This window comes from Podarcis gaigeae (assembly GCF_964106915.1).
Source record: "Podarcis gaigeae genome assembly, chromosome: 2".
Taxonomy (NCBI): domain Eukaryota; kingdom Metazoa; phylum Chordata; class Lepidosauria; order Squamata; family Lacertidae; genus Podarcis; species Podarcis gaigeae.
The window spans coordinates 30,161,993-30,176,150 of record NC_139679.1 but is presented as its reverse complement, the minus strand read 5'-3'; the positions used below and the strand labels follow the sequence as shown (position 1 = coordinate 30,176,150).

Below are 14,158 nucleotides of genomic sequence, written 5' to 3'. Positions count from 1 at the left end.
GAGTTGAGGCAGAAAGGATTTTCAGGTGTTGTTATCAGTTTCCTATTCTGGTACAAATGACAGCTGGGTTCCCCCGCTCCCCACAAGAGAAACTAACATGCGAAGATGTTTTTATTAAGGTATCAAGAAGCTCAAGAAATAAAAAGAAATTCAGACATTCCTGTACATTTCAGATGTGGGACAATTAACTGATTTAGGGCTCTGCTACTATCGGACAGGATGAGGAAGGCCTTACTAATAGCTTTTTGCACAGCTGTAGCCACACTGCTGTGGAAAAGAAGTAGTTTCAGCTTTTGATAGAAAAGATGAACAATAAGGATGGCGTAGAGTTTGGATTATTTCAGAGCGGCAGCATCAAATTTGGGCTAAAGAAAGGAGCTGTTCTGAAAATGAACTAATGAATAAATCTCTCTTAAAAAACTAGTTTTTTCTGTTTTCTTTTTAAGCTACCAATCTAGGAAGAAGAGAAGAGGCCTGCTGGATCAGACCAAAGGCCCCTCTAGTCCAGTACAGTGGTACCTCTAGATACGAATGGGATCCGTTCCAGAGCCCCGTTCGCATCAAGAGGTAAACGTAACTAGCGGCGGAACGTCTGCACATGCGCGCGTCGCTTTTTGCTGCTTTTGCGCATGACATCGTTTTGAGCGTCTGCGCATGCGCAAGCGGCGAAACTTGGAAGTAACGCACTCCATTACTTCCGGGTTGCCGAGGAGCACAACTCGAACGTGCTCAACTTGAAGCATATTTAACCCGAGGTATGGCTGTATCCTGTTCTCACAGTGCCAAGAAACATACTGCCTCTGACAGTGGAAGCAGAACAAAGCAGTTGTAGCTAGTCAGCAGGGGGCGGAGATCCAGAGAAGCATATGGACAGCATCTGATGAGATTTCAGAAAAGGAATGAACAGAACTTCCTGAAAGTGGGAGAAGGCAGGTTTCAGTGTCCTTCATAATCCCCACTCACTTTTTTCAAGTCTTTGCCAAACTATGCTATTTGAAAAAATGGCTCATAGAACTGTAAAAAATGACCAAATGAATGGATATCAGTAAATCAACACAACTTACTTCGCTGAGTGGCAAAGAACTGGAAAAGTGCATCCGACATTAACCGCCCTGCCCTGAGTATTCTGATTAACAACCAGAACCTTTTGTTTCATTTGAGAACAGTTCCTCCAATAAGAAGCTACTCCTTAGGAGCAAATGTCAGAAGAGGAGATATCACTTCTGACACAGCACCATATAACCCCAAATGAACAAAACTATTTGGGGAACAAAGAAACGTTTTCCTTAATTCTCAGGAAACGTGAAAGTCCGCTTTATACAATGCATGTATGCTATACATACCTCTCTTTTGGAAGCTAGTAAGCGCCTGAGCTGGGCTGCACCTTCCTTGTGCCTCTGAGAGTGTCGTCTGTACCAGCGCTGTATCATCACAGCGGCCAGGTTGACCTGGTTAATGAACCTGAATGGGTAGAAAGAAGTTAACAAAAAGTGAAATGGCTTTCCAACCACAAATGGAAACCCTGCCATGAAGCAGGAAGAGACACACACGGAGAGAGATGCCACGCTGAAGGTGTGGCTCTTGCCTATATGGCTCCTGTTTAGAAAGAGCCCCCTCACTTTTTTTCTTCTTCTTAGAAAACAATATAAAGTCCAACGCTCGTTTCAGAGGGATATATTTTAGACAAACGTGAAAGGAAATCAGTCCCCAGCACTATTATATTAGAACCGATAAAATGTGAAAGGACTGACCTATCAGCTGGAAATCATCAAACGCACCTGTTAAAGCTGCTAAGCAGCAACATATTATGTACCCTTCTCTAACTACCATGAGGCTTCCTCTCATTCTTCTGCATAACTTCCCAACATCTCCTCTGGTTATCTCTTTTGTTGCCAGCGAATTCACGCTTACCGCTCAGCCTCCTCCTCCGATACTTCCTGCCTCCTGAGGGGGTTACTGCTACTGCTGTTATTATTGTTCCGAGCCAGGATATTGCTGCTGGAAAAGTTTTTCTGGGACTTCATGTAGCTGCTACTCTCTGTGTCTTCATTGGAAGTGGCTTTGATAATGTTACTAAGAAAACAAGACAAGAACACTTCAGTCAGAAGCATCTTCTGTATTACTCAACAGGTTGTTAGCATGCCATACTACCCAGTGATGGACACGTGTCTATTTTCCAGAGTGTATTGATACTGTGTTTTTCTCAGGGATACTGTCCTTGGTAGACTGCCTTGGGAAAGAAAAGGCTCCTCACCCAGTAACATAATACATTATTCACCCCTCTTTAATGACATTTTGCAAGTGTCAAGTAAGTCCTGCTAAATCACTCCTGCATTTTCATCTACGACAACACTTGAACTGGTCAAGGGATGAGCACCAAACATGCAGTTGGGAGGGGAACGGTTGTAAAGGAAGAAAAACCTTAGAATTTGGCGTAGAATGAGGGAAGCTCCTTTTGCTCATATACAGCCCAATTGTGCGGATTATGAGTCTCTGGACTAACATGAATATGAGGGCTCTTAGAAACAACTGCAGTCTAATTTTTCCTAGCAAGGAAGCTTAAAAATAAAAGATTCAGGAGCAAGTATGCTTTCATTCCCATAGCTGTGCATGTGTATCTATCTATGCCTCCCTTGTTGAAAACCACTACTCCCCCGATGGCTTGCTCATACTTGAGGTGTTGGTCAGGCTGCCACAGTTAGGCTTTCCCTGGCCCCTTCCAACCAACCTACGGTGCCCACTGGAAGGATGGCTGTGAAAGGACTTACTTGAGGGAGGTTGTGGCCTGGTTGGAGCTCTTGGGCGCAGCTGCCTTGTCCGCAGTGGAGTAGTTATTATGCACCATGGTGGTTACACAGTTGCCCATTGCACCTTTGTTACTCCTCGTAGGAAAGAAGGGCAATATGTTAGCATATTGAAGGCTGTGGGCCAACATGTGCAGACTTCAATCACAAACCTTTAGGACAAGGGTGGCTAACCCACCACCCTCTAGATATTGTTAGATTCCAACTCCCATTAGAGTCAGCCAACGTGACCAATGGACAGGGATAGTGTAAGCTGTTCTCCAACAACATCTCAGGGCCACGGGAAAACCATTAACTGCTTAGACATGGTTCAAAAGATAACAGGGGGAAAATCATAATGGGGGGGAATCTGAAATAGGCTTCCTAGGTCTTCACCCGGAAAAAAGCGTCATGGCACCAGGCTACAGTGCTGTCACTGTGATTGTTGTCCTGTGGCTCCACTGGTACTTTGTAAATTCTCTCTCCTGTCCTCTTGGGAGCAAAATATTGCTACCCACAACAGGTGGAAGAGGAGACTGAATGAAAGAATCAGTGGAGTGGACACGTGGTGTCTGCACCCTCTCAGTGAGTTTTCAAAGGGAAAGGCACCATGACCAGGCGAAGACCTGGCAACCCTAATTTGGAATGTGAGAGCACCAAGTGCAGGCTAAAGGAATGAGACCACATGAAAGCACACTGAAGTGCCGTAGTGCTGTTCAACAACAATGAAAGCAAAAAGGAAGTGGAAAGAATTGTTTTGGCTCAACCCTATTTTAGATTACAACCTGTAGCTAAAAAGAGACTGCTGTTCCTTTTCACATGGTTGTCTCCAGACCCTACTCCAATAACACCCATGGACCAGAAATAATACAGCACCCATCTTCAGCAAAAATAGCGCTAGCACAAATCCCACCAGTCAAATTTCAGCAATTTACCTATAGCTTCAGAAGCTAGACCTGGTTGCCTTTCTTACCTGTTATTTGCAGTGAAGTTGGCTGCAAGTGGCACATAGATTTCTTTCTTTCTCATGCCTGCAGGGGCCTCCTGAGTACTGGATGGGACAGGAAATGTTCTGGGCTGCTCATCCTGTACAACATAACCAGAAATAAGCATGAAGGGAAATCACCGTCATTGTATGCGTCAGGTCCTCTCCTGATACTTTTATTCTAACTCATGCAGAGAATCCATCTCAGTCCCACCATAATTCTCACTGATACCAAAGCCTGCTGGGAGATAAACTCTAGTGGTGGTAAGTTTGTGCTGTGCTGAATGTCCCAGGATGGGACTAATAAACTTCCAAACCGGGAGTGAGAGTCAGGGGCACTGATTCTGCATGGCCAGTGTTAAAAAGCTACACAAGAGCTGTCAACCCCTCAGCCAATGACTGCTAATCCAAATTCCATACCAGGAGCCAAAGTCATTAGCACAGATTACACAATACAAAAGTATGGTAGTAGTGCCATATCCCCCTACTTATTTATTTGTCTTATTTATTGGCTGCCCCATAACCTGAATCCTCCAGTAACACTTCCTTTGAACACCTTTTGCCCCTACTTCCTAGTTCCAAGTATAGCACTGTAGTGCTAGACAGAAGCTGCTGCTTGATTACAACAGAAGGGCATCCCTTTCTCCAGATCTTACACTTAATGCTGCACTAGCATTTAGTGTCGGTGGGGAGATAGTCTGCCCTCTTGTCATGACGGGGGATGGCTGTAGCCTTGTGGCAGGGGGCAGCCTTTCCACTGCTTGTTTTTTAAGGAGAGAGCTATATCCCTGTGCTGAAGAGCACAGCACTCCTCAACAGCTGCCTATGCAAGCATATTCTATGCTGTACTCACCCCAACAACAAGAACGACAGCTGAATGGGGGAAAGTTTCTCCCCTGACAATGACAGCACACTGACATTTATGACCTTGCCCTTACCAGGATGTTCCATGTTGTTTTCTTTTCCGGGGAGACTTTGCTCAGACTTGCTAGTTTCTTTCTTCCACCTGAGCTGCTTTCAAACAAAGTCAGGAAATCGCTTTGCTGCTCCACACTGCTGAGAAGCAAAATCACATGATTACTCAGAAATCTTGGGAGTTTGGTCCATTTCCAGAAGCTGTCCCCTGCTGAGCAAAAGGAGAACTCATTCTCCCCCATAAATTACTACCAAGTGTCCAGGAGTAATAACAAATTGGTTTCAGTACCTTCAAGTAAATGAAATGTATAGAAAGGACAAAGAAAGAGGATTTGTGGAAGGGGGATCTGAATTTGAAACAATTCTATTGGGAAGCAACAACAAAAATCTTAATAGAATGGGAAACTAAATATGGGTTAGTAAAGGCCACGATGATACACTGGGGGTCAAATATCAGATATAATATTGAGTTATCAGCATAGGAAAAATTATGGAATAGAGCAATAAATTTCTTGGCTTGGAAGTGTTCAAGACAGAAGGGTCTCTGATGCATATGTGGTGGCACTGTAAATATGCAAAAAAATTCTGAGAGATGGTATCTGAGGAACTGAAAAAAATATTTAAGCTCATTTTTCCGAAGAAACCAGAAGACTTCTTACTAGCAATAATAGGTGCAGAGATACTAAAGAAAATAAAAAATGTATTTCTGTATGCAACAGCAACCGCAAGATTAGTGTATGTAAAATATTGGAAAGAAAAGATATCTCCAACAAAAGAACAATGGTTGCATAAATTAATAGAATTTGCGAATATGGTGTCCAACATAAGAAACTGAGATGAAAAGAAAACAAGAAACGAGTGGGATTGTCTGCGAGAATATTAAAAAAAAGATGGAGTTAAGGTAAACTTTCAAGTGGGGATAAATTTATGATCAGCAGTAGAAAGGATGAGCGAACTGAAGCACTGAAAATAGGATGGAATAATCAAAGGACATCTAGCAAACCAAAGAAAATGTAGGGTGTCAAGGAAGGTTAGGTTGGGAAGTAGAACAAAAAACTTTGATGAGATTACATATGAATGCAAATATGTACTGGAAAATGCATCAATAAAAAACAACTTTTAAAAAAACCTACTACCAAGTGTTTTACTCATTATGGGGTAAACCCTCAAGAAGAAAAACACCCAACTTCCCCAAAAAGTTCTGAACAACATACATGAGTGAATTAGTTTCTGCAAAATATTGCATTTCAGCAAGAAATTTATTTAGGGCTCACCTAAAGGCACCGTTCACACGCTGGTTAACCTGAGTCGTGCTATTGGATCTTCGTAAATTGTTCATAGCTCTGGAGGTGCCAAGCCCTGCATCTTCCTGGGAGAAAAAGATGCACATCAACAATGCTGAATACTTAGGGGTTGGCTACCATGGCCTTGAAACAAAAGCCTCCTCTTACATAGATGGCTGCCCCATCTGCAGCCATCCCAAGATAAAAGAAGGTAAGCCCTACAGGTGATACATTAGCAATGCCCCTGGAAGGCAGCTTGAAGGATCCATTCAGGGCTGCTGCTTTGTTACTGGATGTTCCAGTGTGTGTTTCTGGTTTTTTAATATGTGTTCATAATAAAAATTAAACCAGTACTTAAAAGAAAAAAGGATAAGCACATTTTTATAAAAAATTCCATCTCATGTTTCAATTATTTTTCCTATTACAATTGTAACAATATTCAGTCTCAAGAAGTGGATACAGTCTAATTGTAAAATTCAAGTTATTTTGCAAAGTACAGGATGAATTGAGTCTTTAAAGTTGCCTTGCCCATTTGATATACAAGGGGTGGGGGTGGGGATTGATGGAAAACAACCAGTCCATGTAAAGTGCTTTTTAAAAAAAATTAACAGAATTTTCTATGCATTTAATGGTGTTGTGTGATTGCTCTGTAAACATATCCCACATGCATGATTCTGTACACAACAATCAGAGGTCTGTGAAATTACAATTTAGCGATGCAGCCTGGGGTTAAGTTATTGCGTAATTCATGAGACTCAGTGGAAATTACCTTTAGTGATAACTGTAAGCCACTTTGTCATTTAGAACCAGGAACTGTTGTCATCTTAGACCCAATGATAATGCAAACTGATTAGATGGGCAGATGAATGTACTGGTCCTTGATCTTTCCATACTCTCTAAAAGTTGCTAGTTATCATAATGCAATCTTATTGAAAAAACAACTCCTCCAAATCCTTAATATTGTGATTGTTTCTGTCCAAATGATATGCTTCCTTTTGTTTACTACAAAATCTGTGCTTTCTATGCTCAATTTAATTTTTTTTCTACTTTTTAAATGGCAAAATCTTACATGCATTTTGTATTGTTAAAGCAGTAATGTAAGTTTAGGTTTGATAAGAAAGTATTGCATATATTTCACTTTTTCCTTTAAAAAAGCAAAGCAGGTCCCCCCCCCCCCATGGCATCAGAATTTCTGAATTTTTTTACAGCTCTAGGGTGGTTTTTGTAACTTCGGGCTAGAACCCCCTTGCGTTACACAAATACAACAATCTTACATGGGCTGCTCTTGTTGTGGACTCTACTAAACACAGAATAAAAGAATGCACAGCATAACCAGTTAAGCTTTGTGATTAAATGAAATATGTTTACCAGGAACATACTTAGAAGACAGAATAAACTTCCAAGGAGAGCAAGTCTATTACCCCCATCCCCCAATACTCACTAGGATATTCCTCTTGGGCTTGTTTTCAGTAATGACGGAGATGGAGCGAGCAATGTGCTTGCCTGGAGAGGCACTGCTTGGGCGCTGAAGCACTTGCATGGGCAGCCCTGTAAGACTGAGATCCACACCATTGGCACTGGCACCCTGGAAGGAAGAGCTGCTACCACGGGCACTCTTCATTGTGATATGGGAGCGGAGGCCTGGAAGCAAAGGAAAACACAAAGGTGAAGATGTTATGTTGTTTACAGGAATTGCTTTCCACATTTCCTATTTTGACCTAAAGCATAGACGAAGGAATAGGGGAAACTCTTGTGAGTATGTTCATAGAACATCTGTCACTGGTCACCTGCAATATCACAGGCCAGCAAATGTCTGTGATGCTCCTGTAACCATTATACACAGACCTCTCAATCTCAACAGAGGCATTTACCTTGGCGGCGGCAGGGAATTACTCATCATTTCCAAGCAACCTGATTTGGAAGCCATGTGCTTCAAAACTGAAATTACCCAGTAACAGACACACTTGCTGAGTTGAACATCATCTGGATTGCATGCAACAATTTAACAGCAGCTATGCATTCCTGATGCAAAAGCCATATCAGGCAACGCTGGTCCCTAAGTATCTAACGGCCAAACTAGAAGACACAGGGGAATCCATGCAGAGTCTAGTGGATATCTTTTGTTTTTAAACCACTGAAAAGCAACATCAGGTAATAATAATAATAATAATAAATTTTATTTATATCCCGCCCTCCCCAGCCGAAGCCGGGCTCAGGGCGGCTAACAACAATAAAACAGTACAAAAGTACAGCACAAACAACACTCTAAAATCATTCATTATACAATTAATTAAATTCAAGCCACTGGCCACCATTGGACCAGAGCTCCGCGAAGATTGCCGAGGGAGGGAGTCAGGCTGTGCCCTGGCCAAAGGCCTGGCGGAACAGCTCTGTCTTGCAGGCCCTGCGGAAAGATGTCAAGTCCCGCAGGGCCCTAGTCTCTTGTGACAGAGTGTTCCACCAGGTCGGAGCCATAGCCGAAAAAGCCCTGGCTCTAGTTGAGGCCAGCCTAACTTCTCTGTGGCCTGGGACCTTCAAGATGTTTTTATTTGAAGACCGTAAGTTTCTCTGTGGGACATACCAGGAGAGGCGGTCCCATAGGTACAGTGGTGCCTCGCTAGACGAAAAGAATTCGTTCTGCGATTCTCTTCGTCTAGCGGTTTTTTCGTCTTGCGAAGCAAGCCCATTGACAGCTTAGCGGATTAGCGCTACAGCTGTCAAGCGGCTTCCAGCGATCAGCTGTTAAGCGGCTTATCAGTGGAACAGCTGATAAGCGGCTTAGCGGCTTAAGAAAAGGGCGAAAAAAGCGGAAAAAACCCGCGGGGGGATGCAAGATTTTTTTCGTCTTGCGAAGCAACCCCATAGGGTAATTCGTTTTGCGAAGCGCCTCCAAAACGGAAAACCCTTTTGTCTAGCGGGTTTTTCATCTTGCGAGGCATTCGTCTTGCGGGGCACCACTGTATGAGGGTCCTAGGCCATATAGGGCTTTAAAGGTTAAAACCAGCACCTTAAACCTGCTCCTGTACTCCACCGGGAGCCAGTGCAGCTGGTATAGCACCGGGTGAATGTGATCTCGCAGCGAAGACCCCGTAAGGAGTCTCGCTGCAGCATTCTGCACCCGCTGGAGTTTCTGGGTCAGTCTCAAGGGCATCCCCACGTAGAGCGAGTTACAATAATCCAGTCTGGAGGTGACCGTCGCGTGGATCACAGTGGCTAGGTCAGGGCAAGAGAGGTAAGGAGCCAACTGCTTAGCTTGGTGGAGATGGAAAAATGCCGCCTTTGTCATAGCTGCAATCTGCGCCTCCATGGTGTCGAAGATTAGACCCAAACTCTTAACGGACGGTGCTGGCACTAACTGCGCCCCCGCAAGAGATGGGAGTTGCCCCCCCAATCCCATATCGTCCCGTCCCAGCCACAGGACCTCTGTCTTCGAAGGATTTAGCTTCAACCGGCTCCCACGTAACCATCCAGCCACATCTTCTAATTAGCAGAACACAGCATAGATTAGCAGAACATCTCAACATTTTCCCTCCCTGCCATTTTCTGCTTTCCTAACCATAGGAAGAAAGATATAGGGTCCCTGTAACTTTTTCCCTGCAGGGAGAACAACAGCTTGGGGAGGGTAATTTTGATTTAAGTGGGGCGTGAGGGAGAAATGTTATCTAAGTACTCCCTCTGCTGAAATTTGCAGCTTCCAGCTTCTACTTTTCAGTAAACAAACACACTAAACAATACAAACATTAATGTTAGAACATGGTGTGTGCACGCCACAGACTGCCCAGACATTACATCCTCTCCCATGCTGAACTGCCATTCTTGTTTTACAATAATATCTCTTTAGCAGCTCAACCTCTCATAAGCAGTGTGGTGAAAGTAAGAAAAAAGCCATTACTTCATCACTCCCCCCCCTCACCCTTCCCAGCTGACAACATGTGGTAAAGGAGCAGTTCCTGGCAATGCCAGACACAAGAGTATACGAGCTTTCAGAAAAGGATACGGTACAAGTGACTATGAGGCCAAGCTTAAGGATATGCATATGCATTATTTCACACTGGCCAGATTTTATTCATAAGAGCATTTATATGCCTGAACTTTGGCCCAAAGTGAGTCCCACCAAACTAGTGCATAGAGGGGTACATAATTCTACCAGTTATGGCTTCGCATCCTCCAATCCTCTCCTAATAAATTAATCTAATCTGATAAATGTTCTCACTTTCTAATACACACACCCACACCCATCATATTAGGTTAGCCTTACTTGATTTGTCTCTTAACAAAGAAACTGCCCATCCACACACCTATTTCCCTACAAGCGCTTTCAATTGCAAATACGTTGGCCCAGGAAAGATAAACACAAACCTCTCTATGGAAACCATAGACACACACTCTATTGATATGGGTGAAGCTAGCAACTAGGCAGCTCATAGCTATTTCATTATAGAAACGTGTTAAGATTCAAGGCAGCAAACATGACAGGATGAAACTGCTAAAGTGTGGTCAGCCTTTGCATAGGTTCAATATCATTCAAGGCGAATGAAAAGCTTCATACAATCTGTATAGTTACACAGTTTCATTGTTTACTTTTCGCTTTCATTTACCGGTGTCTTGAAAGTTCAATACTCCTGTCGTCTGTATGACAAATTACCTGAATGAGGCAATTTCAAAGATGCTCCTCATAGTGGTCAACCGGATTTCAGGTATCACCCTATTTACCCAGTAACAAAGAACGTATACTGTTCCAGTGATGCATTCTTTTAACCTGGAAGCATTTCTTATGCTTACTAGAGTAAACATAGCAAATGCGGCAAAGATAGGATTTAGAAGGGGTTGGGGCTTGAAACCTGGGCACCTAAAATGTAATTTTTCCCCAAGCCTGAGGCTATTTACATTAGATATACCTGAACTACTGTGAGTATTTGCATAAGGCTGGTGCCTCTTCAAGAAGGCCTCTGTTTCCTAACAACACGAGCCTACGTGAATCATGCACCCTGGAGTACACAAACATCTTGCAGCACGATGCATTGTGCATAACATCAGATCTCACAGTGAAAAATCCAAAGGAGAGAAACTTCAGAGCAGCAGACTAGTCCCTAAAAGGGATGCTGGAGAGACAGGATCGGGAGCAACATTCACCTTTCTGGTGCCTTCCCAAAATACTAGAAACGGGTGGGGAAGAGTTGCTTGTTTCTCCAAAGAGGAAGGGAAAGGCATCCAAAACAAGTTCTAGCTCCTCCTCCTTGTCACAGTGCTTTTTTAACAGTTGCAAAGAAGCACCATCCCAAGATGCAATTACAATTACAGGGCCAGGGGCTCTGCAAAAGCCTGGGGTTTGAAGCCAGCTCAGGCAGGACTCTGCAAAACAATGCAAACGTGCAGCAACCTGCAGGGTGGCGGGGTTGGAGGCGGGGTAGAGAGAGGATGGCCACTGTCTGGCCTGCCTCTATATCACAAATGGCTCTCTCACACACACTTACCTCACGCAGGTACCCAAAAAACGAACCTCCTCCTTCTCGCTGGTGGTTCAGGTGATGATGGCGAGAGCCGCCCCCCCCCCCGGCCCCGCTTCTACACAGGCTCTGTTGGGCTGAGAGGAAGGCCTAGCCTTAAACCGAGGGGGGTTTTCTATCTACACCTCTCCCCCCCCCACAAAAAATGCCCCCCGGAGGCGGCTGCTCCCCCCCACTTTCCGCCCCACTTTTATGGTGTAGGGGCCTAGTCCTGCGCTGGGGTCATTCTCAGACGCAATGCCCGCTCACCCCCCAGGTCGCCCGCCTAGAGCATTATGGGAAATTCCCGCCCCCTGATGCTGAGGCTGCGACTCCAGTCCACGGCCCGGCAAAGAGAGCGAGGGAGACCAGCGGAAGACGTAGCAGCAGCCGCCGCCGCCGCCGTGAGAGGCACACGCGAACTTAGTGCGAAGGGGAGGCCCGCCTCCGCTTTGCCACGGCATTGGCCAGAGTTTGGAGAGGCCCGGCTCCTTACCGGCTGGCCGACTTGTCCTTCTGCCGGCGCCGGGGCTAGGTTGAGGGCGCAAGAAAGGCGGCGGGCGGGAGACCCGCGAGGAGAGAGAGACGTTTGCGGGCTGTGGGGGGAGAAGCGTGTAGAGGAGGAGGAGGGGCTTGCACCACAAAGGCGACGACCCCCGACTTAGTCCTGCAACCAGATCAGGCACTTCCTCCCTGCTGGGTCTGTTGGGTATTTCCCCCCCTTCGCTCTTTCCAACGGGGGTCTCCCTCTGAACCCCGGTTCAGATTATCTAATGCTTATTTCCCCCAAATTGATTTCTGAATTTTGAATTTTATTGTTATTCATGCTTTTATACTGTATTTTATGCTGCTTTTACAATTAAGTGTTCTAAATTTGTTGTGAGCTGCCCTGAGCCCGGTTTTTGAAGCAGGAAGGGTGGGGTATAAATAAAAAAATTATTATTATTATTATTACTACTACTACTATTATTGTGAGATCCAAGCCCCAGGCAGGCTCCTTTTTCTTGCCTTAAAGCGACTGCTGCTTCTGCAGCCACTGCCATGCGTGTTGCTAGTCAACATTGTGGCAGTAATAATACTTTTAACCAGCGCTGGGAAGAGGAAGCCCATTCCCACAACAGACAGGAATATTTTTATTTATTTTTTCAGTACAGGCTGCTCATGCATACGAGGTTTGGGACCAAAACACCAGCGATTGCTGGCTTGCAATGCAATCCGCATCCCTTCCGCATCCCTTCCCTCCCAGGGATCGTGTGGTATGGGGGTTGGTCATCGTAACCACATGGCTGAATCCATTTGAACGAATGAACGCATTCATGTAAATGAATTAGGAAACTTAATTAAGTTGACCGTATCCGTCCTTTTTTTGTCTCTGTAGCTGTTTTATATTTCATGGTGGACTGTTCTTGAAACGTATGGAGCTGATCAAATAATTACCGTATTTTTCGCCCCATAAGACGCACTTTTCCCCCTCCAAAAATGAAGGGGAAATCTGGGTGCGTCCTATGGGGTGAATGCAGGCTTTCGCTGAAGCTTGGAGAGCGAGAGGGGTGGGTGCGCACCGACCCCTCTCGCTCTCCAGGCTTCAGGAAGACATCTGCAGCCTGGGCAGCCCTGCAGGAGGTCAGGCAGGGATATCTAGGCTGCGGATAGCAGCCTGCTTCCTGGAGCGTCGGGCGCCCTGAAAGCAGAGCGCCCGGCGCTTCGGGAGCACATCCGCAGCCCGGGCAGCCCTGCAGGAGGTCCGGCAGGGATGTCTATGCTGCGGATAGCAGCCTGCTTCCCGGAGCGTCGGGCGCCCTGAAGCAGAGCGCCCCGCGCGCCGGACAGACATCCCCGCAGGGCTCCCCACGCTGCGGATAGCAGCCTGCCTCCCGGCGGGTGGGGCACCCTGAAGCAGAGCGCCCCGCGCGCCGGACAGACATCCACAGCGTGGGGAGTCCTGCAGGGGTTCCCCGCAGGGCTCCCCACGCTGCAGATAGCAGCCTGCCTCCCGGCGGGTGAGGCACCCTGAAGCAGAGCGCCCCGCGCGCTGGACAGACATCCGCAGTGTGGGGAGCCCTGCAGGGGTTTCCCGCAGGGCTCCCCACGCTGCGGATAGCAGCCTGCCGCCTGAGGCAGACATCGGCCAGCCCCACAAGCTCAGGGAGGTGCAGCGCCCTTCCTCGACCTGGTTTTTCCTTTATTTCCCCCCAAAAAAACTAGGTGCGTCCTATGGGACGAAAAATACGGTACCCAATCTCTTTTTCAAAGATGATGGCAATGCATGCCCATTTAAGGCAGCATCATATGCTCAGCCAGCTTCTTGGTCCCCAAGTAATCTCAACACTATTGCAGCCATGCCTAAGAGATGAGGTGTGAAGGATGCTTTTGGTAGCCTTGTTAGGCAGTGAGTAAGCCTGACTTCTAACTGCCAATAAGGAATCAGCTAAAGGTAGGACCAGAATATCCACATATGCTATGCTAATGCTCACAACGTGAAGTATTAAATGAGAAAGGATATTCAATGGCAGTATTGTGGGTGGATAAAAAGGTACAAAACCAGCCCAGCAAAGGAGACCATGATAGGATGCATGAACAGACATAATTTAACTGCTCTGAGTCATCCCTGAAATTAGCATCACTTCAGTTTAGTTCTCACTGTGGCAGCAACCCTTGGCTTGGGCTGCACCACTACAAGCTAGGGCTCACTTGACTGAATGCTTT

General features: G+C 45.8%; 1 protein-coding gene across 15 annotated transcripts in view; it reads right to left on the bottom strand.

The window, feature by feature from the left end:
- The window catches only part of CEP131 (centrosomal protein 131), a 32,936-nt gene extending 20,810 nt beyond the window's left edge, over positions 1–12,126 (bottom strand). For 5 of the 15 annotated variants that reach the window (XM_083727405.1, XM_083727416.1, XM_083727417.1 and 2 more), the window contains exons 1-8: positions 11,441–11,901; positions 7,408–7,607; positions 5,958–6,052; positions 4,707–4,824; positions 3,757–3,869; positions 2,769–2,882; positions 1,912–2,073; positions 1,344–1,461 (exon numbers count right to left, since the gene is read on the bottom strand). In XM_083727405.1, coding sequence (XP_083583531.1) covers positions 1,344–1,461; positions 1,912–2,073; positions 2,769–2,882; positions 3,757–3,869; positions 4,707–4,824; positions 5,958–6,052; positions 7,408–7,587 — 900 coding nt within the window. In that variant the 5' untranslated portion in view covers positions 7,588–7,607; positions 11,441–11,901. Of the gene's footprint in view, positions 1–1,343; positions 1,462–1,911; positions 2,074–2,768; positions 2,883–3,756; positions 3,870–4,706; positions 4,825–5,957; positions 6,053–7,407; positions 7,608–11,440; positions 11,902–11,948 lie in introns of those variants that run through there. The other 10 variants (XM_083727413.1, XM_083727419.1, XM_083727407.1 and 7 more) reach the window with 6 other exon arrangements.
- Between the last annotated feature and the right edge of the window lie 2,032 nt (positions 12,127–14,158).